Genomic DNA, 26,332 nt, shown 5'->3' with positions numbered 1-26,332 from the left:
AATATGACAAACAAAAACATTTGACAAATGTTTAACATTTATTGAAGATTTGCAGAAGAAAATTCTCAGGGGCTCATATTGTATGAACTTTAGTAAAATGCCTCAGCTGGATCTGGCCTTTCATTCAGCAGAGTCACTTCCCTGAAAGAAAGAGATAAATAGTGCTTGAAGGCAGTGTTTGTAGGCATGTATTAATGCAACGCAATGTTTTAAGGAATATTCTGACAGGAAGATATTTATTTATCAATTTGTGTAATACCACATTAGTGGTCATTGTTTATATATATTGTTAGTTATTACATTGGAATGGTTATATAGATGAAGTTTATGCACATGGTTGATAGGCCAATGAAAGAGTTACCTTTCCAGCATCGCGGCTCTTGACTCTCAGCTTGTTGACCTGAGACTCAGCAATGTCAGCGCGCTCCTGAGCTTCCTCCAGCTCATGCTGGACCTTTCTCAGCCTGGACATGTGAGTGTTGGCCTGCTCCTCCTGTGAAGTGTTTAGAGTTATATTAATTAATGTTAATGGTGATATTGTTATTAATTAAATTGCCTGATTAGTCACATTAATGTAGTTGACTTACAGCCTCCTCAGCCTGTCTCTTGTAAGCCTTGACTTTGAGCTGCAGCTTGTCCACCAGATCCTGAAGTCTGGTCACATTCTTCTTGTCCTCCTCAGTCTGTACACAGATAGAATGGTCACTTATGGAGTGTTAAAGCAGAATCTAGCAGTTGCAGAATAAATATTTAGATACTTTAGATGTAAAAGCAGTAATGCCACAGTGTAAAAATATTCCATTAGAAGTAACATCCTGCATTCAAAATATTACTTAAATCAGAGTACACAAGTGTTATCAGAAAAATGTATCTAAGGAATCAAAAGTAAAAGTTTTCTGATGCATTTAAGTACAAGCAGCATTGTAATTTTTGTACCTAGCCAATATGGTTGTTTTATAAATAATAATGCATCATATTTTATAAAGGTACCATATTATTAATACAATTCTTGATTGACATCTCCCTCACCCTGTTGCTTTTGTCGCACCTGTTGGGGCTGGGCAGCTTACCCAGTTATAATTATGTAAGTAGCTGGGTTTCATTCCCATCATTTCTACCATTAATCAGACAGGCTAATTTGAAACACCTGTGCAGGTGTACGGAGCCTATAATTTGCAAAGCTGTCAAAAAATGTAGTGGAGTAAAAAGAAGCATAAAATGGAATATACTTAAGTAAGATACAAATACCTCAAAATTGTTCTTCAGCACAGTACTTGTGTAATGTACTTAGTGACTTTCCACCACTGGAATCAGAGAGCAATTATCGTTTTTCTTAGTGAAATTTACCTGGTATGTCAGCTCCTTCACTCTCCTCTCATATTTGCGGACTCCTTTCACAGCATCAGCTCCACGTCTCTGCTCTGCTTCAACTTCAGACTCCAGCTCACGCACCTGAAATGTCATGATAAATAATCAAAGTTTTGCACAAGGATTTGAATGGAGAGAAAGAAAGGCAAAGTTCATTTGATTCACCTAAAGTGCGATTTTTATTCTTATAAACAGTACATTTAACAGTTCATTTATAAACAGTACATACCCTGGACTCCAGTTTCTGGAGCTGCTTCTTGCCACCCTTCATGGCGAGGTTCTCAGCCTCATCCAGACGGTGCTGCAGGTCCTTGACTGTGACCTCCAGGTTCTTCTTCATCCTCTCCAGGTGAGCACTGGTGTCCTGCTCCTTCTTCAGCTCTTCAGCCATCATGGCAGCCTGAAATGATAATTGGTCTCTGATTGATTCAGAATCTGTCGTAAACCGAACATTATCAGTGCACGGCAATAGACCAGAAACATAATATAGGTGAATAAGAGATGCAAACTCACATCAGTGATAGCTTTTTTGGCTTTATCTTCAGCGTTTCTTGCTTCCTGAACGGCATCATCCACTTCACCCTGAACCTGGACAAAGTCAGCCTCCAACTTCTTCTTGGTGTTCAGAAGACTGGTGTTCTGTTAAAAAAAGACATGGTTAATATGATATTTCGAATATATTTTCAAAATGATAGTCCATTGTGAATGAAGGAAAGCAAACCTGAGAATGAAGCAGTCCGACACGCTCGCTAGCATCAATCAATTCCTGCTCAGCCACTTTGCGTCCTCTCTCTGTCTGCTCCAGAGCGGCTCTCAGCTCCTCAATCTCAGCCATCATCAGGCCGTTTCTGCGCTCCACCATGGCAACCTGCTCCTTCATGTCCTCCTGTCCTCTGATAGCATCATCAAGGTGCAGTTGGGCATCCTGACAACATTAAAATGAAGAGTTAGTCTTAGCTTTCTTTTGTCTCAATTTTTTTTTTTAAATCATTCAGCAATCACACAAGACTCACCTTGAGCTGTCCCTGGACATTCCTCAGTTGTTTCTGGGCCTCAGCAGCCTGCCTGTTGGCATGGCTCAGCTGAATCTCCATCTCATTCAGGTCTCCCTCCATCTTCTTCTTGACTCTCAGGGCATCGTTCCTGCTCCTGACCTCAGCATCCAGAGTGCTCTGCATGGAGTCAGTCACCCTCTGGCTGTTCCTCTTGATCTGTTCCATCTCCTCGTCTTTCTCTGCCAGCTTCCTGTCAACCTCACCTTTGATCTGGTTGAGTTCAAGCTGAACACGGAGAATCTTGGACTCTTCATGCTCCAGTGTACCCTATGAGAGAAGTCAGCTAAGTATAGCTAAAAACCAAAATTACTTTTCTGTCATCATAATGAGCATATTTTAAATTAAAGAAATAATAACACCATATTAATTGTTGCAATAACAAACAAAATGAAATAATAAAGACAATACCTCAGCCTCTTCCAGAGCAGTCTGAATTTCAGCCTTCTCACTCTCTACAGCCTTCTTGGCTTTTTCCAGCTCATGGATGCTTTTTCCAGTCTCACCAATCTGTTCAGTCAGATCTGAGATCTCCTCTACAGAGTTAAGATAAACATGGTTAGACTCTCCATTAATGGTAGTAAGTTATTATTTACCTTTAATGCAAATAACAGTTAACATACGTTGCAGGTTCTTGTTCTCTCTCTTCATGGTCTCCAGATGATCCAGAGCCTCCTCGTAAGAGTTCTTCATCTTGAACAGTTCAGTGCTGAGAGAGCGAGCCTCCTTCTGAGCTCCTTCAAGCTCAGCCTGGCCCTCCTCATACTTCTGTTTCCATTCTGCCAGGACCTAGAATTGTATAGACAAATTAGCAATATTCCATTATCTTTGTCATTGGCGTGACCTTTTGTTGAGCCTTGTCTTGTTTTCCACTGAAACCACTCACCTTATCAAAGTTCCTCTGCTTCTTGTCAAGGTTAGCAGCCAGAGCATTAGCTCTCTCCACATCAATCATGAGGTCCTCCACCTCACCCTGCAGCCTCTGTTTGGTCTTCTCCAAAGAGGCGCACTTGGAGTTCACAGCCTCAATGGATTCCTCAGCATCCTGAAGACGCTGGGCGAGCTTTTTCCTGTGATCAAATATTTTTTAATTTAATGTATTTAATTTATTGTATTAAAACCTTATTTGTGAAAATAAAGAAAGAGTTATATACTTGGCCTCCTCCAGCTCCTCAGTACGCTGGATAGCATCAGTTTCATATTTGGTTCTCCACTGAGCCACCTCACTGTTGGCTTTGGACATTCCTCTCTGCAGCTCAGCCTTGGCCTCCTGCTCCTCCTCAAACTGCTCTCTGAGCAGATCACAATCATGGCGGGCTGATTGAACAGCATGGGCCAGGGCGTTCTTGGCCTATATATTTATCATAAGGCATGAATTCATTTTGTTAACAGACATGCACACAATCTTTTCTTGAACAAACTACCCAATTTCCCAGTGAGGATTGTGAAAAAGTCATTTCATTCTGTTAACTAAGAAACAGAAATTGAAATTTAGACCTGTAATTAAGTTTATGTTTTTTTTCAATCAGTCGAAGCATATCTACTTCAATTTACAATAACTAAGTGCTGTGTTTACAGTTTTCCAGTGAGTGAATTTTGTAACATTGATTTACATTGTAGAGATCCATCTCTCATACAGGGTTTGTTATACTCAAGCCAGTTGTACCTGAGATATACCCTGGAGATATCATACTTTATACATAGGCGGCCCAAGCACACATTTCATTATACAGTGGACAATACAAATGTAAGATCTCATACCTTTACTTCCTCTTCAATATGTCTCTTAAGCTCTTCAATCTGCTGAGTGAAGGCCTGTTTTCCCCTGGTCAGCTGGGAAATAAGAGCTTCCTTCTCCTCCAGCTGGCGAGAAAACTCACCTGAATGAATAAGATTAAGAATATGATAGTTGTCTGTAGCTGTCTTATTACAAAGCTGAAATATGAAAGTGCTTTACATTAAAAAGAAAACAAAGGTTTTGAAATGATAGCACATTATACATTACATAGGAATAAACAAAAAACATTATATGTAGTATGACCTCAATAACTCTGCCTTTCCTTACATCATCTAAACAGAAATTATTGGAATAATTACTATACCTGCATATACAAATCACATTGTATCCATTTACACACAAAACAAATCATCACTTTGGATCCCTGGAATAAATCATATATGAACCTAAAAAAGGTAGAACTTAATATTGCATTATACATTTCACATCTTTGGATACCCACCGTTCTCTGTTTGCAGTCTTGCCCTATGTGCACTCAAGTCATTAAGCTGGCGGACGTTCTCGTCATTTTTGGACTTGATTTCACTTAACTGGTCTTCAAGAGTTCTGCACATTTTCTCCAGATTGGCCTGGAATTGGCATGTAAGTAACATGATTCATGATGCAGTGAAAATACAACTTCCTGATTACATATTCTGTATTTATTCTTCTCGTTCATAATTCGGATATTTGTTGAAATCTTATGTAATTGTGTTTTCCTGAAAAACAGTGCATACAGTACCTTTGCCTTAGCAACAGCCTCCATGTTGCTGGAAAGGTCATCAATCTCCATCTTGTACTCGCTCTTCTCCTTCTCCAGCTTCTGCTTGACACGCTGGAGGTTGTCGATCTGCTCTCCCAGCTCAGCAACGCTGTCAGCCTGCTTCTTGCGCAGAGCTGCTGCAGTAGCTTCATGCTGCAGCGTTGACTCTTCAAGATCACGACGCAGCTTCTGGAACTCAGCCTCACGCTTCTTGTTCATCTCAATCTGAGCAGCTGTTGCTCCACCAGCTTCCTCAAGCCTCTCACTGATCTCCTCGAGCTCCCTGGAGAGGTCAGCCCTCTGCTTCTCAACCTTAGCACGAGCAGCCCTCTCAGCCTCAATCTCTTCTTCCAGCTCCTCAATACGAGCCTAGATTTGATGATAGAAGGTTTATTAAATGGAATGTAAGGTGTTGTTTTTCATTTATAGAGATTTTCATAAATCTAATGATGTATGTTGAATATGTCACCTGGAGTTCCTTGATTTTCTTCTGAAGCTGAGCACCAAGAGACTGTTCATCCTCAATTTTGCTGAGGAGCTGGCTGGTCTCAAAGTCTTTCCTTGATGTGTCAAACAAAAGGATTGTTACATTTGTTGTTTTTCTGACTTGTGAAACCAGGAATTTCATCAGTAGCTTATTTTTTCCACTTACTTCTTGAGTTTTTCCTCAGATTGCTGTTTGTCATTCTCCAGATCCATGATGGATTCCTGGGCCAGTTTCAGGTCTCCTTCAAGCTTCCTCTTTGCTCTCTCAAGGTCCATGCGGAGCTTCTTCTCTTGCTCCAGTGATCCTTCCAGCTTTTTAAGTAAAATATTTTATATTTGTACAATGAAACACCAATCATAAAACCCAAACTGCCTCATACTACAGCTAAAAACATCAAATAGTTTCTTACATCATCCACTTGCTGTTCCAGCTTTGTCTTGGATTTGGTGAGAGTGTTGACTTTGTCCTCCTCTGCCTGGAGATCATCAAGTGTTTGCTGATGGGCCTCTTGGAGGGCTTTCTTCTCCTTGGTTAACTTGGCAATGGCCTCATCTTGAGATGCCATCTCCTCTGTCAGGTTTTTCACCTAAAATGATGTGAAAGGTTTGTTATTGTCATCCCTTTGTACGCATGGAGTCTAAGTTTGAAAGAATGTAGGTTTAAAATCATTTGAACCTTGTTTTCTGTAGCATGTTTCTCTTTCTCCACTTTAGCCAAGGTGAGCTCCAAGTCATCGATATCTTTCTTCAGCTCAGAGCATTCATCCTCCAGCTTCCTCTTCTTGGCCGTCAGCTCAGCATTGATTTCCTCTTCATCCTCCAGTCTCTCAGTCGTCTCTTTGAGTTTGGCCTCGAGCTGTATCTTGCTCTTGATGAGCCCTTCACACCTTTCCTCAGCATCAGAAAGGTTCTCACTTTCCTATCATTTGAGCATACGCATTATTTTAACTGAAACATATTTCAGAAATGTTAAGTGCATTACTTTGGGAAAGCAAAACTTTTGTTGTTTCCAGTAAACAGAACAATACGCCTGCCTTTGCATTCTACTCACAGATGCCACTTGGAGTTGCAGGTCATTCTTTTCCTGCAGCAGGGAAACCATCTTCTCCTCCAGTTCCTTCTTCTTGGCCAGTGCAGCAGCCAGGTCTGATTGCATCTTGCCATAGTTCTCCTTCATCTGCGCAAGCTCCTTCTCAGTCTCAGCACTCTTCAGAAGAGGCTTGATCTTAAAGTACAGATGCATCCATGGCCAGTTCTTCACATTCATGAATGAGCGGACGTTGTACTGGATGGTGAAGATTGCATCTCTGATAAAATAACATGAATTAGTATATCAATATTGCTTTTGTTTAACATCACACAGAATTTAAGAGACAATTCATTGCAATGTAAGACAATCGTACCTCCTCTCCATCATTTTAACAAACTCTTTCCTCATGAGAAATCCTCTGCAGAGAGCCTGAGTCATGGTCACCAGCTCAGCCAGCTTTTCATCTCTCATCTCCTCCAGGGTACCCAAAAGACCAGCTTTGAAGAACACCTGTGTTGTACAAGCAAGGGAAATTAGTATTCAGCACACATGGAACAGTAAAGATCTTTTGATATTGTCTGTAAGGATGAACCTTTGTGTGTCCAAACTTGTACTGAGTGTGGTCCACATCAATGGAGCCAAGCAGCTTCTCTGAAGCTTTCTTGTTGTCAATGAACTGTCCCTCAGGGATGACGCTGGCATTCAATACTTTGTATCTGAGAGGAAATTGTGTTGTTACGTATATTTACCTCCCATTCTCCTGGTGTTTCACACCATAATAACTCAGATAAAGACAACTTGAATTGCTTATACTGACCTCTGCTTGAAGTCACCATAGAGGATTCTGCTGGGGAAGCCCTTTCTGCAGATTCTGATGCCCTCTAGCACACCGTTACACCTCAGTTGGTGGATGACCAAATGGTTCTCCATACAACCTGGATATTGTACAAAAATTGTCAGTGTAATAAGCATTTCTGTGATTACTTTTGGCTAGCCCTTTTTCTTCCAAAATAGACACTCTGAAGAGAAGGAAAATAAAAGACAAAAGAACAAGATCACAAAAAACACCAAACCTGGGGTCTTTGTTTCATTGGGAATCAGGCAGCGCACAAAATGAGGATGAGTGCTCCTCAAGTTGGTCATCAGCTTGCCCAAGTTCTCCTGAGAGGCAAAATATTATCATTTAAAAAAAAATCAAACACATGAACAAGCTAGGTTCAATTGGATCTTGACTTTCTGGAGGTTTAACATACCCTGAAAAGAGCAGACACAGTCTGGAAGGAACCACCCTTCTTTTTTCCACCACCCTTCTTGCCACCACCACCAGCAGCATCTGGTTTGTAACACATAGTGTCAGCACATAATTAACTCTTTATTCATTGTTAAGGTTTATTTCTGAGAGCAAGCATGCTTTAAATAAATGGGTAGCTGAATTGCCATGCAGCAATCACAGAATTACCGTCTTACCATCAGCTGAAGCATGAGATGCATACAGCATAGACAGCAGTTTGTTTGCAGACTTCTGGTAGAGCTGTACAACTGAGTCATTCAGGGGGTCCTTGTTCTTGTCCAACCAGCCAGTGATATTGTAGTCTACTGTACCAGCATAGTGAACCAGGGAGAAGTGAGCTTCAGCCTTGCCCTTTGCGGGTTTTGGCTTTTCAAAGGCCTTGGTTTTGCCAAGATGCTGATCATGTAGCTTGTTCTTGAAAGAAGTATCTGTAGCTTTGGGGAACATGCACTCCTCTTCAAGGATGGAGAAGATGCCCATTGGCTGAGAAGAAATTATGTCATATTACAAAGAATCATCAATTTAGCATGCACTCGGAAAACAATATAATGTTTCTACCTGAACGATTTGTCTTACCTTCTCAATAAGCTCAATGCAGGCAGCCAAGTCCATACCGAAGTCAATGAACTCCCACTGAATGCCTTCTTTCTTGTACTCCTCTTGCTCCAGAACAAACATGTGGTGGTTGAAAAACTGTTGCAGTTTCTCATTGGTGAAGTTGATGCAGAGTTGCTCCAAGCTGTTGAACTGTAATCATGGAAAAGCAGTAATAAGTTCATGGCAAAATAAGGTTGAATTTGAACTTGAAAACAGCTCAGATATCTTTCAACAACTTACATCAAAGATCTCAAATCCAGCAATGTCCAACACTCCAATGAAGAACTGTCTTGGCTGTTTTGTGTCCAGCATCTCATTGATACGGACGACCATCCACAAGAACATTTTCTCATAGACAGACTTGCACAGAGCACTGACAGCATTGTTGACCTAGAAATAAGAATTTTAGTGTGGGATTCTGTAATATTTGTAATTTAAATGCAAATATTTTTTCATCATTTTTCCAAACATCAAATTATCTTCTCTTTTTTTCTTTCTTTCTTTCTTCTTCTTCTTCTTCTTCTTCTTTTTTTTTATTTACCTGTGGCACGGTCTGACCTTTGGTCACCATCTCATTTCCGACCTTGACTCTTGGGTAGCACAGAGCTTTCAGCATATCAGCTGAGTTCAGGCCCATGAGGTAGGCGATTTTATCAGCCTCTGATTGAAAGAAAAATGTTTCAAATAATGCAAAGAAATGCACAGGATATAACAAAGCAATGCTAACTGCAACATTACTCAAATCACCATTGGAAACACTGCTAAAATGCATTTTATATTGTCTGTACAAAGTTTGTTAGAAGTTACTAGCAGTTTATCTGTCATATGGCTTTTGGTCAGGTACAGCTTGTGACCGCTTTTTCTCTTCATCATTCATGCAATGGATATCTGTTTTATGTTATATTTTAAACTGTTCTAAACTTGACATTGTAAATCATTAATCAGTTATTGTGATTGATGCTCCTGCAAATTTTGGTGTAGATGACACAGCCTCTTCAGTGCTCTATAAGTTATCCCATATTGCTTTGAAAATTCTGCACGTCAGAGTGCCACACCTTCTTTGTAGGTGAGAGATGCTGACATCCAACCAATATAACCCAACAGTGTGATGAAGTTATGATTACATTCTTGCAGCATCAGTTTTTGCAAAAAACTGAGGTGAGGTGTATTCTTAGTTTACCTGCTTAATCTGTTTTGATGCTATATGATAATGTATTTCACACTATTAATACAATTACCCTCAGTGCCATCAGGTTCAGCCTGCTCCTCGCGCTGCTTCTGCTTGAATTTCATGTTGCCATGATGCATCACAGCGCCAGTCAGCTTGTATATGGCAACCTTCTCCTCACCACTGAAGCCCAAGATGTCAATAGCAGTCTGCAATTCATGCCCAGCAAATCCTTTTAGAAATGCAAATTATTCTTACATTCATCTTTTGCTATTCTACAAATTGCAATCAACTTACATCAGTTGCAATGAACTCCTCCACATCATTGATACTTTTGACAGTGATTTCACCCTGACTGATCATTGGGTAGTCATAAGGGTTGGTGGTGATCAGAAGGGCCTCTGGAAAAATGTAGAGCAATGCATAAGTGTACAAATATTTTTATTTTTTGTCTAAATTATTGTTTACTGTGCCATAACTTACCCAGGAGCTCAGGCTTGTGGCCAGTCATCAGCTGATAGAAGATATGGTAGCTCCTCTCAGCAGACAACTGGAAGGTGACACGGGACTTCTCCAGCAGATCTGTGAGAATTGATGATGAATGTACATCAAACATTGCAATGCACGACTTACATTTGTACACTACTAATGTTGCCAACTATGAAAATAACTAGAACTTACATGTTTCAATATCAGCTGAGGCTAACTTGCCAGTAGAGCCAAAGTGAATTCTGATGAATTTACCCTAAAGATTTACCAGAAAATATCAGTTTAATTCTAAGTAACAATATGCAGAAGTTGTTTAAAGGCCAATAATATGAATACTTACAAAACGAGAAGAGTTGTCATTCCTCACAGTCTTTGCATTACCATAGGCCTCTAGTAGAGGGTTGGCTGCAATGATTTGATCTTCAAGCGAACCCTACATTGAGACAATTGAGGCTATGTAAAAAAATCCAACAAACAATCAACTGTGGCAAAGATTTTTGGCAGACAACCAATTTTACCTGTATTTTGCTTGATTGCTCTACTTTCTTGGCAGCTCCAGCAACTGCAATTGTTGCAAAGTACTGGATGACACGCTTGGTGTTGACAGTCTTTCCGGCACCAGATTCTCCACTGGGGAATGAAAGGGTATTAGCAAGATAGTCAGGTCCTAAAGGTCCTATAGAACTGTCTTGACAAGTTGTGTTATACTCACGTGATAAGGACAGACTGGTTCTCACGATCTGAAATATAAGGATACACATACACAAGTTAAAGCAATAACTGAGGCTCTTCTTTGTCATAACCACTCAAATTCTGTGGTAACTTGGATCTTACCAGTGAGCATGAACTGATAGGCATTATCAGAGATGGAGAAGATGTGGGGTGGGGCCTCAATCCTCTTCTTGCCTCTGTATGCCCCTACAACTTGAGCATCATACACAGGAAGCCACTTGTAGGGGTTCACGACGACACAGAACAGGCCAGAGTAAGTCTGTAGCACCAGAAAGTGGGAAAGAGAGAAAAACATGATCGCATTTGACACACAGGCTTTACAGATATAAGCACACTATAATTTTAAGTTTGAAGCTTACGTAGATCATCCATGATGCAAAACGCTCTTTGAGGTTATACAGCACAGCAGGCTCATTGAGGTGGGTCATCATAGCCATGTCCTCAATCTTATCATATTTTGGAGGGTTCATGGGATGGATGTCATCCTCTTTTACAGTGACCGTCTAATATGAAATAAAATAAGGAGGTAACAAAATTACCAAGATTGTCGTGCAGTCTGATGTAGTGGTTGAATAAAATTATTCTCACTCTCTTATGCTGAGAGAGTCTGTGAAGTAAAAAGACAACCATAATCAAATTGGTTCATAGAACTATGATTGGGTTGTCTGTCCTTCTTAGGGTCATTAAATTTTCATGTTTGGCATCATTGCACTTACCTTTCCTGTCACTGTCTCGACTGTGGCTTTGCCACCCTCTCTCTTGATGAGTTTACCCTTGACATACATCTCTTCAGCATCAGTTACAAAGTAGGCTGATTTGGCATCAAATGGAGTGTTCTGAGCCTCAATCCTCTCCTTCTCAGGCTTCCGGAGGTAAATGGCTGCGGGGCCATAGGCCTCCATCTCTGCGTCTGTGCTCATGATGGCACCTGAAGTGACTGAAAATAAGGAGAGGTCATACATACAAAGTTTCTCTGGTATTTGTCTTAATAAATGTTAACATGCTGTTGGTAGGTCCGTCAGGTGTTCTGAAATTGTGGATATCACCTGAAATAAACTATAACTTACCTCCTTTGGTCCCAACAGAGGATGGAATACAGTCAGGCCTCTTGCTTTGATCCTATTAATAAATAAGCAAGCATGAATACATAAGTCTATAGATAACTGTCTTCATCAAAAATCTGCACATATCATTTTCAAAAACCATTGATTGGCATCATATTTGTGTATAGAATGCCCAGTGGAAATAAATAAATGTTAAAGAAAACAATTGAAATTAATTAATTATTAAACAATGCTTTCAAGTGCTATTGCAAATGTATAACTGATCAATTACTTACACAATACAAGTCAATTAGAGTTCATACACTTACCTGAGTTGGATGCCTACCAGTTATTGACAGAGTCATGAGCAGCCTCTTTTATAGAGGGGGGACTGTCTCCACAGTAGGTGTGCCCTGCTCAGTTTGGTCATGCATTCTTGTCATGTTGCCCTTATTCCTGTGACATTGACATTCACAATGATTGATATTGCCTTGTACCCACATTTGTTGCAGTGGGTATTTTTTCCCTGTGCTCAAACTGAATGGTCCAAAAGGCATAGTGAAAGGAAAAATATTTAAAAATGGTCTAAAAACAGTGATTATTAGTAATATTCAATGACTTTTAGACTTTATGTTTTTGTTGATATATATTAGATTGTCAAACATAATTTATGTTAGATTAAGTATTATGTTACACATCTAATAATGCATATGGATGCAATACAGAACAGGACTGATCTTGTTGCTCTTGTTAAATTCGACCTCTGGAATATTATTTTGATACAGACTAATGTTTAGTACTGATGATGACACTGGATTTAAAATATTGATACTTATACTAATTCACATGTATAGAAATATTGCAGAGGTTGGTCATGATTTTTTTTAAACGGAAAAGATATTGACTCAATCTTACATGATTACAATCATGATTCTAATTTGTTAATCGATGTAAAATATGGTACTTGTTTATTATTATTATTATTATTATTATTATTATTATTATTATTATTATTATTATCATTATTATTATTATTATTATTATTATTATTATTATTATTATTATTATTATTATTATTATTATTATTATTGTCACTATTATAATTATTATCATTGTCATTATATTTTGGGGGGATTTCTCTTTTCAGTTTTGGAGACGCACGCAGAGGCAGAGTCATTCCATTCAAGGTCACACATGTAAAAATATTTGAGTTTCTTAGGACTTGTGGCTCATATGTTTTATGATTCTAAATATGCAATTCAATTGAATCAATTTATTACTAATCATCTTGTATTACTTTATTATTTCACAATATATGTATTGCCATCAAACATCATTAAATAATTTGTTGGACATTTGTTGGTGATGTATTGAGCAGGTGTCTAAGTGTTCATACACCTGAAAATGTATGCTTTTCACTAACAGACAGATCTATCGGCTACTTGTTTCAATAATTAAATGTAATTTCCCTTAAGGGTCTTTAGTGTTAGTGATTCCATAACAATCTTGCTGGAGTATGTTATGGCAGGCACATGCTGTGGTTTTGGAGAAGCATATAAATGTCACTGGTATACAGTTGCAGGACAACCACACATCTCAGATGTCTGAAATAAAATTGAGGTTGAGCGCCATTCCATAAAAGCTGAGGAGGGATTACGTATCGCCTTGGAATGGAGTGGTCGAACAGTTGCCATCAAGGCTGGGATAAGACCCAAAATAAGTCCTGTGCCAATAAACAGGATGTTAGAGATTCCAGAACTGTAATAGTACCATGAATGAAAACTGTATCCAGGATTAGTATAACTTAAAAGTTGACTGTGTAATGAGTGAGAGAAAATAAATTTTTGCTTCTACTTTTCCCCAATGACTTTGACACATATGTTAATCTGGATTGTCAAGTGAATTTGTGTTATTGCTTTTTATATTTACCTAACCTTCTGTCTTCAAAAAGGAGATGACCTTGAATGTCACCCATGTGACCTCAAAAGGTAGGTGGGCTATTGTACAAACATGTGTTGCACACAAGCTATTCAAGTAAGGTCCAAGGTCTTCAGTCTTTTTGTTTTTTGTTTTTTTAGTCAGCTTGTTTGCTTGTTTGACAGAACCCTTGGTGTGCTTAAATACATTGGGTGCTATGTTTGCACAACAGAACGAGAGGATTTTGTTGTTAGTTATGGTTCTGTATTATTTCTCAATCTGAAATCCGAACTTTGCTATTAGTGCTGTTAAAACTTAAAAGGAAAATCTATGATGAATAAATGTTTATGTCTATATATGGGCAGAATCATATCATTAATCAGTAATCAAAAATAACTGTACAATGCAGAGTTGTTTCAGCTACACAAGTATGACTGCCACATCATGCTGATATATTACATTTTGCTATGTGAGGTACATGTTATGGTTTACTTGGTATTTACTTGCTGGGGATAGATTCAGCTTCCCTATACTTACAGTACCTACATTTTTATGACATTGTTACAGCACTCATAGTATATTTTTTCATATTACATCTAAGATATTATATTACATATTAGCATTTGTCTTTGTTCTTTTTATTGTAATGAGCAAAAGGTACAACTTATTTTGCATTATGTGCTGCTGCAAGTGTAAACTGTTAACTTCAATATGTGTCAGTTTCTTAATTAGGCTTTAAGTGAAAAGACCAAGCAGGTGGAGAGCAGACAGACTGTGCCAACTAACCTTTACCTTTGTATGTCCTTGAGTCTAGTAGTTGCTTATAGACGAGCCTCTGCACTAAGCCCTTGAACTGAAATATAACATGCCAAATACGTCTGCCGAGGAGGAGCCTGAGAGGGTTTAAAAGAGTGTTACATTCCTCCATGACTGGGTAGAAACACTGAGAGAACCAAAGGTGCTATGGGTTAAGCTCTCCCTATATTTCTTTGTTTGATTTTGTTTTCCTTGTTTCACGCTTTCAAAATAAATGACTTAGACAGAACAGGGGAGGATATATAGCATGCTCACTTTTTAAGGTTGAGTTTTCAGGATTTATGCAACTGACAACTTAGCTCAACAGTCTGACATGAAATGCAGTAACTTGTGAAGAGATAACATGGAAAAGAAAGTTGGAGGAGGTGAGCGTGACAGTAAAGATTGCTGTATGTGCAAAAATATTCAGTACAAGACCATTTAATAACGCAGTGGTAATTAACATGCTGTAACCAAAGCTTACTTTACATTCAAGTAATCTCAATGGTTATATTTTGATTTGTTATCCTATGTATGTAAGCCCAGTAGTTAACTGGAATATTCTTGTGAACCAGAAACGATTGTGCTTGCCTCCCTGTACAGACACTTTGATCAGCACAATGTCTGGCATAAATAGAAGCAGCTCTTATCAAAAACATCTGTGTTGAATGAAACATGAGACAGTATTGAACAGTAGTTATTTTCTCCACAGTTTGAGAATATTATTGTAGCATGCCAGATCAGTCAGTCATTCATTAAAGAAATACAGACAGCTGTGTGGGATGGTAATCTGATATTGTCCTTGTGATTCTAAACAAAGGAAACTGCCTTTACTTCAAATGCCTTAGACCACTCCTACAAATATCTTGGTACATAAATGGCCAACCAGCTAGAGTGGAGTGTCATCATGAATAGCATCTGCCCTGAGGTCCGACAACACCTGTGTTTCCTATGCAGACTGAGAGTTTAGTGCCACAAAGGCAAGAGCACGTTTATCTGCTGTTAATTAATCCTTCCTGGTTGTAACATAATATAGCCCATTGTATACAGTACAGTATATAGCTACATCCATGTCCTTCAGATTCTGATTTTGTATTGAAAAGGTCACCCTGGCTGTGCCAAAGAAATAAGAAAGAAATCATGCTACTGTTGAAAGACTGTACCATATGAGGAGAAATCATTTATAAGTTGCACTTGTTCACATCATGTTGTGCAGAAAAGCAAAGCCAAGACTGATAACTTTTTTATTATTCTTATTTTAAGAACCCCTGTAAAAAACCCTTGTGATAACATCTGAACACTCCGTGCAGATGCTACTAAACCTGCTCCTATATTCAGATGTTGTCTCTTACACAGCATTTTCAGACTGAAACTAAGAAGGGAAAACGTCAATTCCTAGCATAGACAATTTTCAAATCATATTTCAACATTTGAGTTACTGCTGGTTTAATTTCTGTACTAATTATCTTATGTTAGTACCTGGTTTAATTTCAAATAAACCAGTCAGCCCTGTGTGTATGAATGGGCCTTTCTGGCAACAAGTAGGATTTGCTATAAATTTAGAGCGCTATTAGGATTCCTATTAATTCATACTGACTGTGACCTCTCTGAACACTCAGAGCGCTGGGCACTCTAGCCAGCAAGTAGCTGTGGGAGAGTACTAGAATTCCTGCAATGGTTTTGAGCTTATATTAAGACCAATTGTCATTCCATAACAGTGAGAGTCTCACTGTGTTATTTACTCACTGTTAAGTCCGACCATAATCTCAGACGTGTTAGTGGTTTCAGTTTTACATTCTTTTAAGTGATTTGTTTGAGCTTCGGTCCACATGGGCTTATTCTTACATTAGCAGGCTAATGAATAGACACATAATAAAAAATACCAATGCCCCTTAATACATTTTCATAGTAGATTGTATACTGTCATAATGATGTAACAATAATATATATTTTGTATCAGTACACCTCAGAGCATATTATCTGGATACTTGGTACACTAAACTGCAGTGGTTGAACTATTGACTGGAGTCCTGAAATATGAGTTATGACTTTCTGTGGCTATGAATAGTCTGAAGTCAGTCTGAAATTCAGATAAAATCCATTTTATTCTAAATGTGCTTTGCTTACTGCAGAAGAGTGAAGTCTTAGTTAAATTAGGTAATGTTAACATGTGCTAGCAAATGTAGCAGCCATTTGTCGTTGTGGGAATTGCCTTATGGGAAAAATGGTTGGACTGAAGGTCAGTAAAATTGGGTTAGGGCTAGGTAAACTAACACAAGCATACTTGTAATTTGGCTTTACACCGGAGCCATCTCACTCAGGGCATGATTCTTGCTCTTGACCTCAGCATTGAATGTTGCTTTAAACTAACTCCTCCTATAGGTTGCCTAGAGTAACGTCAGTCCAGCAAACTGTGATTTGTTGAATGTTAGATTGCATGAGATTTACAAATAGCAATTGTAAATCATTAGCCTGTGACCTGGATATAACATTTAACCATCAATTTAAGTATTTGCATGTGTACAATTCTAATGCTGTCAATAACAACCAACAGAATGATTAGATGCCCTTCCAGCATCACGGCTCTTGGCTCTCAGCTTGTTGGCCTTGGACTCAGCGATGCCACTGCAGTCCTGAACTTCCTCCAGCTCATGCTGAACCTTCCTGAGCCTGGACATGTGAGTGTTGGCCTGCTCCCCCTGCGAAGTGTTTAGGGTTTACTGACTTATGTCTCAGTTAGAAGACAGTTAATGATGACATTATGATTACAGCTTTAAATGACCAGTCATATTTAACATGGTTGAAATTGCTCTCTCTTTATAAGCTATTGGCAGCTTATCGGAAAGCGCAGTTTACAATGTAAAGTGAAGTGCAGCAAGTTTGTAGAGATGGGTAAGAAGCTGTGTGTCTGTTTCATTTGGATTGGGCCAAATGAGAAGATCTGATGGACAAGCTGCACCTCAAAGACAAGGCTTACAAGAGAAAAGCTGAGGAGGCTGCAAGTCAACTGAATTAATAGCTGAAAAGAGTGCAGCAGGTTCAAACAGACTGGATACTTGGCCCATATTATTTCTTACCTTCTGCTGAAGCATGATCAGCCCATGTCCAGCCAGCAACTGATATTGCAGTCTGTACTGTACCAGTACAGTAAACCAGGGAGAAGTGATCCTCAGCCATGCTCTCTCCAGGCTTTGGCTTCTCAAAGGCCTTGGGCTTGCCAAGATGCTGATCATGCATCTTATTCTTGAAACTTGTGTCAGAAGTCTTGGGGCTCTTGGGACTGTGAGAATATGGTGTTACAATGTAACCTAGCACCAGCTTTATAACCACAGTGCTTGTCCTTAAGGTTGAGGGAAGCAAGGCTGTGCTTTCAAGCAAAGATACTCCACAAGCACGCATATGGACACACTTGGTAGTCACTGCAGTTATGCCTAGGATGAACCGTGTTCTAGTCAACTCAAGACAATTTTATTTATAAAGCCCAGTATCACGAATCACAATTAGCATCAAAAGGCTGTACAGCATGTGACACCCTCTGTCCTTAGACCCTTGATGTTGGAATCAAGGAATCAGTTGATTTCTCTGTGTTAAAGGTTGCTTTGTTAGTGGCAGGACACCACGTTATCAAGTTCTAAGTATCCACTCTGACTGAATAGCATAAAAAAACAAGGTTTTCAGAGATACAAATACTCAAACATTCGTGGCATTAAAATTTCCATTAAATCTGATCTGCATTTGTTTGAACTATGGAAAAAAGTCTATAGAGTGAAAATGCAAACTTCTCAGGTTTTGATTTAGACCTAGGAATAGGAGTATTTTTGAATTATAGAAAGTATTAATTTTATCTTAAAGATGAAATATAGATTTCAGATTTTAAGATAAACTGTCTAAGATACACCCTGTTATGTCACTTAAAAAAACCCCAAAAACTTTTGTTTATATCAATTAAGTGTTTGTATACATTACAATAAATGATTTTCTGAACCTGATGAGGGACAACTTATATGGCTGTGCTATGAAACAATATCAGATTCTAAAATTGGCCTGTGTAAATTATCTGATGACTGCACATATTTTCCAAGGGGGGAAGGTGATACAGCCTGATCGGGGGGGCACTGACTTAGTATGTGTTTTTTGTAACCTTAAGATCTTAAGGTAACTTGTGTGGAGTACAAGAAACTACACATTAATCCTTCAAGTGCAGTTGGTTGTACTTTATCACTCATCAAGTCCCTTTTTGGTTATCCTAACTATGCAACATTTAACTGTATTGCATGTCCATCTGTGATTTAGAGGCATGCATTTTTGCATTTTTTAGAATGAGCAGAATTAACCATACAACCTACTCTAGAGTGTATATAACATTGAATGGGAGATAAACACTTACATGGATGATATGAAACAGAATTTGTATGGTCAGTTCAATTCTTTTTTCTTTTTTTTAACATCTCTTACCAATAACTGCATGTCTGTGGGTGCATGTGTGTATTTTAGGCCTATATATGTGTATGTATACTACTAATAGAGTAAAAATATTGAATTTCCCTCAAGGTGGATTCATAAAGTAATCCGTCTTTGTCTTCTTCTGCAGTATGGACCATTGATCATGTTTTGCAGTATAAACATTAGTTTAACAGAGTAAATACAGAGTAAAGGGCACTGAGTAATACGCATGATGTTTATTGAAATGTTACAGTGTAAAACAAAACTGGTTCATATTTTATGAACTCTGTTAAATAGCTTCATTTTGATGTGGCCTCTTACTCAGCAGACTCAGCCTGGGAAAAAAAAGAAAAAGAAAAATGCAATTAAAGGCTGAACAAGATAATGGAAATTTTTCACTTGACCTGTCAGGGATGTTTGAAAACTGTATCCCCATACATATGGATGTACTGTATACATTTGCTTCTAGAAGTGGTTCTACAAGCCTTAATTTGATTTTATATCAAGATGTGAATTTATCAGCAACATACATAAGAACCATGAAGCAAATCTTTAAGCCATTTTTAAGATATTAGTACAGAAATTATTACCTTTCCAGTATCACGGCTTTTGGCTCTCAGCTTGTTGACCTGAGACTCAGCAATGTCAGCGCGCTCCTGAGCTTCCTCCAGCTCATGCTGGACCTTTCTCAGCTTAGACATGTGAGTGTTGGCCTGTTCCTCCTGTGAAGGGATTGGAGTTAGAGGATATTGTATTTTTAAATATTCCATGTTATCACTATAGTTCATGTCAATACTGATTTGTACAGCTATCCCATATATTAAATCACAAAACATTTGACTTACAGCCTCCTCAGCCTGTCTCTTATAAGCCTTGACTTTGAGCTGCAGCTTATCCACCAGATCCTGAAGTCTGTTCACATTCTTCTTGTCCTCCTCAGTCTGTACAAATCAAGAATGGTTGCCAATGAAGTATAAGAATTTCGGAGAATCAAGACGTTAAGAATGTACTTTAGTTTTTCGTTAAATAAGTTATATTATCACCTGGTATGTCAGCTCCTTCACTCTCCTCTCATATTTGCGGACTCCTTTCACAGCATCAGTTCCACGTCTCTGCTCTGCTTCAACTTCAGACTCCAGCTCACGCACCTGAAATGATTAATTAATCATAAATGTAAGTACTGAGAAAGATTGAATTTATTATCTCATTGAAAGTGCAAATGCACATATTATCAATTAAAAGTATATACAGTCCATACCCTGGACTCCAGTTTCTGGAGCTGCTTCTTGCCACCCTTCATGGCGAGGTTCTCAGCCTCATCCAGACGGTGCTGCAGGTCCTTGACTGTGACCTCCAGGTTCTTCTTCATCCTCTCCAGGTGAGCACTGGTGTCCTGCTCCTTCTTCAGCTCCTCAGCCATCATGGCAGCCTGACATGATTCAATTCATTTTATTCCTCTATTCTTGGTATATTATAGTCCATAATAGTGAAATTACATCTAAAATAGCAGAGGTTAAGATTTAAACTCACATCAGTGATAGCTTTTTTGGCTTTATCCTCAGCATTTCTTGCTTCCTGAACAGCATCATCCACCTCACCCTGAACCTGGACCAGGTCAGACTCCAGCTTCTTCTTGGTGTTCATAAGACTGGTGTTCTAAATATTGATCAAGATAGGACAGTGTTTTGTGGATAGATGTGTCTCACATCTTTGATGGGATACATTTTTGTGAATGAAGGAAAGCAAACCTGAGAATGAAGCAGTCCAACACGCTCGCTAGCATCAACCAACTCCTGCTCAGCCACTTTGCGTCCTCTCTCTGTCTGCTCCAGAGCGGCTCTCAGCTCCTCAATCTCAGCCAGCATCAGGCCGTTTCTGCGCTCCACCATGGCAACCTGCTCCTTCATGTCCTCCTGTCCTCTGACAGCATCATCAAGGTGCAGTTGGGCATCCTGACAACATTAAAATGAAGAGTTAGTCTTAGCTTTCTTTTGTCTCAATTTTTTAAATCATTCAGCAATCACACAAGACTCACCTTGAGCTGTCCCTGGACATTCCTCAGTTGTTTCTGGGCCTCAGCAGCCTGCCTGTTGGCATGGCTCAGCTGAACCTCCATCTCATTCAGGTCTCCCTCCATCTTCTTCTTGACTCTCAGGGCATCGTTCCTGCTCCTGACCTCAGCATCCAGAGTGCTCTGCATGGAGTCAATCACCCTCTGGCTGTTCCTCTTGATCTGTTCCATCTCCTCGTCTTTCTCTGCCAGCTTCCTGTCAACCTCACCTTTGACCTGGTTGAGTTCAAGCTGAACACGGAGAATCTTGGCCTCTTCATGCTCCAGTGTACCCTTAAAAAGTCACAAATGTCATAATTCAAATTACTTAAGAAATAATTTTGATAAAAGTCACGTTAATGAATTCCCACATGGATAATTGGATTTAACTCAAACAAAACTAAATTCAATAAATTGAAAATGTGTTACTTCAGCTTCCTCCAGTGCTGACTGAATTTCAGCCTTCTCAGTCTCCACAGTCTTCTTGGATTTCTCCAGCTCATGGATACTCTTGCCAGTCTCGCCAATCTGTTCAGTCAGATCTGAGATCTCCTCTATAGAGCAACACAAACCAAATATAGTTGGAGTAATTTATATCTATGATATTGTATGTGTCAAGGCTTTTACCAACACACTACAACACCAGAGGTAAAAGAAGTACTACTAAATTTCCCCGGTGTGCGGGAGTCCCATCTTATCTTAAGAACCCTTAGACATTGCAATAGTAGTCACATTAAATATAGGAAGGCTGACATACGCTGCAGGTTCTTGTTCTCTCTCTTCATGGTCTCCAGATGATCCAGAGCCTCCTCGTAAGAGTTCTTCATCTTGAACAGTTCAGTGCTGAGAGAGCGAGCCTCCTTCTGAGCTCCTTCCAGCTCAGCCTGGCCCTCCTCATACTTCTGTTTCCATTCTGCCAGGACCTAGAATTGTACAGGTTAATTGAATGGTTAATTAATTATAAAAGTGTGTGCCTTGTGATAAATCTGGTTTTGATCACCAATTTGACCCTTTACCTTATCAAAGTTCCTCTGCTTCTTGTCAAGGTTAGCAGCCAGAGCATTAGCTCTCTCCACATCAATCATGAGGTCCTCCACCTCACCCTGCAGCCTCTGCTTGGTCTTCTCCAAAGAGGCGCACTTGGAGTTCACAGCCTCAATGGATTCCTCAGCATCCTGAAGACGCTGGGCAAGCTTTTTCCTGTAGTGTAGAAGAATTTGCTTGTGTTTAATTGTACAAGAAGAAAGCAAAATTTGATTTATTTATGGAAAGTAGAAAAGATTATATACTTGGCCTCCTCCAGCTCCTCAGTGCGCTGAATTGCATCAGTCTCATATTTGGTTCTCCATTGAGCCACCTCACTGTTGGCTTTGGACATTCCTCTCTGCAGCTCAGCCTTGGCCTCCTGCTCCTCCTCAAACTGCTCTCTGAGCAGATCACAATCATGGCGGGCTGATTGAACAGAATGGGCCAGGGCATTCTTGGCCTGAAGAGCACACAGTCCATGTCAGATCAACCTAATTCATGTTAAGGGTAAGTAAAATGAGAGCGAGAGAGAAAGAGAGAGAAAGAGAGAGAGAGAGAGAGAGAGAGAGAGAGAGAGAGAGAAAGCGAGAGAGAGAGAGGCAAGCTGATTCATATCCTGATCAACTTTTCATACCTTCACTTCCTCCTCAACGTGCCTCTTCAACTCCTCAATCTGTTGAGTGAAAGCCTGCTTGCCCCTGGTGAGCTGGGAAACAAGAGCTTCCTTCTCCTCAAGCTGACGAGAAAACTCACCTGAATGACAGAATGTTCATGTGTTAGAAAGAAGTATCACTTTCATGCTTTTAAGTATTTGTTTCTACAACAGAGGACAGAGGTGTTTATGTATGATATGTGATGAACACTCAAGTGAGAGGCTTTTATTACAGATGACTCACCATTCTCTGTCTGCAGTCTGGCCTTCTGTGCATTAATGTCATTCAGCTGGCGAACATTCTCATCATTTTTGGCTTTGAGTTCACTCAGCTGGTCCTCAAGAGTTCTGCACATTTTCTCCAAGTTGCCCTGTAAAAGGTGTGACAATTGTAATACTCTTATGGCCTTATTATTTATTCTAATAACTGATGTATATCTGCTTTTGTTTTCCTGACAAAAGAGGGCAAGTCCACACTAATAAACAACCCACGCACCTTAGCTTTTGCAACAGCCTCCATGTTGCTGGAGAGGTCATCAATCTCCATCTTGTACTCGCTCTTCTCCTTCTCCAGCTTCTGCTTGACACGCTGGAGGTTGTCGATCTGCTCTCCCAGCTCAGCAACACTGTCAGCCTGCTTCTTGCGCAGAGCTGATGCGGTAGCTTCATGCTGCAGGGTTGACTCTTCAAGATCACGACGCAGCTTCTGGAACTCAGCCTCACGCTTCTTGTTCATCTCAATCTGAGCAGCTGTTGCTCCACCAGCTTCCTCAAGCCTCTCACTGATCTCCTCGAGCTCCCTGGAGAGGTCAGCCCTCTGCTTCTCAACCTTAGCACGAGCAGCCCTCTCAGCCTCAATCTCTTCTTCCAGCTCCTCAATACGAGCCTAGATTTGATGATAGTAATATCAGGAAGGCTTATTAACTTGAACATGTTTCTGATTCACTGACTTGATGACTCATGAAATACAGTATGTTACCTGGAGTTCCTTGATCTTCTTCTGAAGCTGAGCACCAAGAGACTGTTCATCCTCAATCTTGCTCAGGAGCTGGCTGATCTCAAAGTCCTTCCTTGATGAGGATACAAAGAAAGTTTAAGTCACAGTTTATACTGATGTTGGAGTATAATGTTTGAAATGCTGAAAAGACGATTGATTGATTGATTGATTGATTGATTGAACCTCAAACAACCCAAAAACTTACTTCTTGATTTTCTCATCAGATTGCTGTTTGTCATTCTCCAGATCCATGATGGATTCCTGGGCCAGTTTCAGGTCTCCTTCAAGCTTCCTCTTTGCTCTCTCAAGGTCCATGCGGAGCTTCTTCTCTTGCTCCAGTGATCCTTCAAGCTATCACATGACAGTTAATGATAGTTGATTTGAGGCATTTAAAAGACAGAGCATCAGTGCCAAGAGATAATGTTGAAACGTTCACAATATATATTGCTTTGAATCTGTATCATGGAAGGCCATTTAAAGCATAAGCTACATGGCAATAGAAACACACTATCAAAACAACTGTTTTCTCACATCGTCCACTTGCTGTTCCAGCTTTGTCTTGGCTTTGGTCAGAGTGTTGACTTTGTCCTCCTCTGCCTGGAGATCATCAAGTGTTTGCTGGTGAGCCTCTTGGAGGGCTTTCTTCTCCTTGGTTAACTTGGCAATGGCCTCATCTTGAGATGCCATCTCCTCTGTCAGGTTTTTCACCTAAAATGATGTGAAAGTGTTGTTATTTTCTTCCCTTTATATGCATGGAGTCTAAGTTTGAAAGAATGTAGGTTTAAAATCATTTGAACCTTGTTTTCTGTAGCATGTTTCTCTTTCTCCACTTTAGCCAAGGTGAGCTCCAAGTCATCAATATCTTTCTTCAGCTCAGAGCATTCATCCTCCAGCTTCCTCTTCTTGGCCGTCAGCTCAGCATTGATTTCCTCTTCATCCTCCAGTCTCTCAGTCGTCTCTTTGAGTTTGGCCTCGAGCTGTATCTTGCTCTTGATGAGCCCTTCACACCTCTCCTCAGCGTCAGAGAGATTCTCAACTTCCTATCATACATTTAAAAGAGACAATAATTAGTGTGTTATTTTCAAGATATTAAACTTCATTGGTTTTAGAGGACATTAAAGGTATGTGGCTTCTTATCTCATCCAGATATCTGAAAATGTGAGCAATAGTGTTCCATCAGTGAAGTGTATAGGTCATAGAATTACGTGTCCTTTTATTTCCTACTTACAGCTGCCACTTGGAGTTGTAGGTCATTCTTTTCCTGCAGCAGGGAAACCATCTTCTCCTCCAGTTCCTTCTTCTTGGCCAGTGCAGCAGCCAGGTCTGATTGCATCTTGTCATAGTTCTCCTTCATCTGCTGCAGCTCCTTCTCAGTCTCAGCACTCTTCAGAAGAGGCTTGATCTTGAAGTACAGTTTCAGCCATGGCCAGTTCTTCACATTCATGAATGAGCGGACATTGTACTGGATGGTATAGATGGATTCTCTATAAAAATGAAATGTATCATTTTGTGACTGTGTTGTTTTATGGAACTATTGACTTGTTCAATAAAACCATAATCTTATATGGATGTTATCATAACAGCCATGACAATTCAGTATATTATTTTAGAATCGTACCTCCTCTCCGTCATCTTAACATACTCCTTCCTCATGACATATCCTCTGCAGAGAGCCTGAGTCATGGTCACCAGCGTAGCCAGTTTCTCATCTCTCATCTCCTCCAGGGTACCCAACAGACCAGCTTTGAAAAACACCTATGGTGTTTCAGGACAACAACAACAACAACAAAAAAAAAAAAATATTTAACACACATGCACATAAGAGAACAACTACTGAAACCATGTAGTCTATGAGGGTGAACCTTTGTGTGTCCAAACTTGTACTGAGTGTGGTCCACATCAATGGAGCCCAGCAGCTTCTCTGAAGCTTTCTTGTTGTCAATGAACTGTCCCTCAGGGATGACGCTGGCGTTCAATACTTTGTATCTACAAGAGAATATGGCGTTGTTGCTTAAATGTATCTCCCATCTTCTCCTGGTGTTTAGCATCACAGTACTTCTACTGAAATCAGGTTGGCTTGCTTATAATGACAACTGCAGTCACCTCTGCTTGAAGTCACCATAGAGGATTCTGCTGGGGAAGCCCTTTCTGCAGATTCTGATGCCTTCCAGCACACCGTTACACCGCAGTTGGTGGATGACCAAGTGGTTCTCCATAAGACCTGAAAGTTGCAAATTCATAGTTAAAAATATTTAGCAGTATTACCATGTAACATGTGCAAAAAGCAGCATTGTATGCTTCTTACCTGGGGTCTTTGATTCATTGGGAATCAGGCATCTGACAAAATGAGGGTGAGTGCTCCTCAAGTTGGTCATCAGCTTGCCCAAGTTCTCCTGTGGATCAATATCATAAGATAGTAGGTCATCACTGTTTTAAGATGAGATTTTTAATTGGTATCCGAAGATATGAAAAAATACGTACTCTGAAAAGAGCAGACACAGTCTGGAAGGAACCACCCTTCTTCTTGCCACCCTTCTTGCCACCACCACCAGAAGCCTCTGGTTTGCAAAAAGGTGAATTTCTTTTAACGGCACTGAATAAATAACACTGTAGTCACTGTTTTAAGTTTTCTTCTGTGTAATGTGGATGTGTTAAT

The 26,332-nt window shown here is 39.7% G+C and overlaps 2 protein-coding genes across 2 annotated transcripts in view; both read right to left on the bottom strand.

The window, feature by feature from the left end:
• Positions 1–64: 64 nt before the first annotated feature.
• The window catches only part of LOC143333846 (uncharacterized), a 44,698-nt gene continuing 18,430 nt past the window's right edge, over positions 65–26,332 (bottom strand). The window contains 25 exon segments of the mRNA XM_076752209.1: positions 65–141; positions 362–493; positions 588–683; positions 1,348–1,452; positions 1,598–1,768; positions 1,882–2,007; positions 2,090–2,293; positions 2,382–2,690; positions 21,431–21,555; positions 21,759–21,924; positions 22,018–22,201; positions 22,291–22,487; positions 22,662–22,780; positions 22,924–23,050; positions 23,176–23,565; positions 23,659–23,749; positions 23,882–24,027; positions 24,208–24,384; positions 24,474–24,716; positions 24,905–25,160; positions 25,295–25,431; positions 25,539–25,662; positions 25,780–25,897; positions 25,982–26,069; positions 26,158–26,234. Of these exon segments, the coding sequence (XP_076608324.1) occupies positions 121–141; positions 362–493; positions 588–683; positions 1,348–1,452; positions 1,598–1,768; positions 1,882–2,007; positions 2,090–2,293; positions 2,382–2,690; positions 21,431–21,555; positions 21,759–21,924; positions 22,018–22,201; positions 22,291–22,487; positions 22,662–22,780; positions 22,924–23,050; positions 23,176–23,565; positions 23,659–23,749; positions 23,882–24,027; positions 24,208–24,384; positions 24,474–24,716; positions 24,905–25,160; positions 25,295–25,431; positions 25,539–25,662; positions 25,780–25,897; positions 25,982–26,069; positions 26,158–26,234 (3,929 nt within the window). The 3' untranslated portion in view covers positions 65–120.
• On the bottom strand, positions 5,609–11,868 carry LOC143333744 (myosin heavy chain, fast skeletal muscle-like). The gene is made up of 24 exons (XM_076751999.1): positions 11,821–11,868; positions 11,470–11,690; positions 11,113–11,256; positions 10,856–11,012; positions 10,734–10,761; positions 10,540–10,651; positions 10,362–10,454; positions 10,214–10,277; positions 10,016–10,114; positions 9,830–9,933; positions 9,603–9,741; positions 8,906–9,024; positions 8,605–8,754; positions 8,344–8,514; positions 7,944–8,250; positions 7,730–7,809; positions 7,550–7,637; positions 7,294–7,411; positions 7,069–7,192; positions 6,850–6,986; positions 6,498–6,753; positions 6,123–6,365; positions 5,857–6,033; positions 5,609–5,758 (listed from the first exon to the last, which is right to left on the bottom strand). The coding sequence occupies exons 2-24, from the start codon at positions 11,671–11,673 to the stop codon at positions 5,609–5,611; spliced, it is 3,264 nt and encodes a 1,087-aa protein (XP_076608114.1). The 5' UTR covers positions 11,674–11,690; positions 11,821–11,868.

This window comes from Chaetodon auriga, chromosome 16 (genome assembly GCF_051107435.1).
Source record: "Chaetodon auriga isolate fChaAug3 chromosome 16, fChaAug3.hap1, whole genome shotgun sequence".
Taxonomy (NCBI): Eukaryota; Metazoa; Chordata; class Actinopteri; order Chaetodontiformes; family Chaetodontidae; genus Chaetodon; species Chaetodon auriga.
The sequence above is the reverse complement of the archived record's forward strand: the minus strand, read 5'-3'. Positions and strand labels throughout refer to the sequence as shown.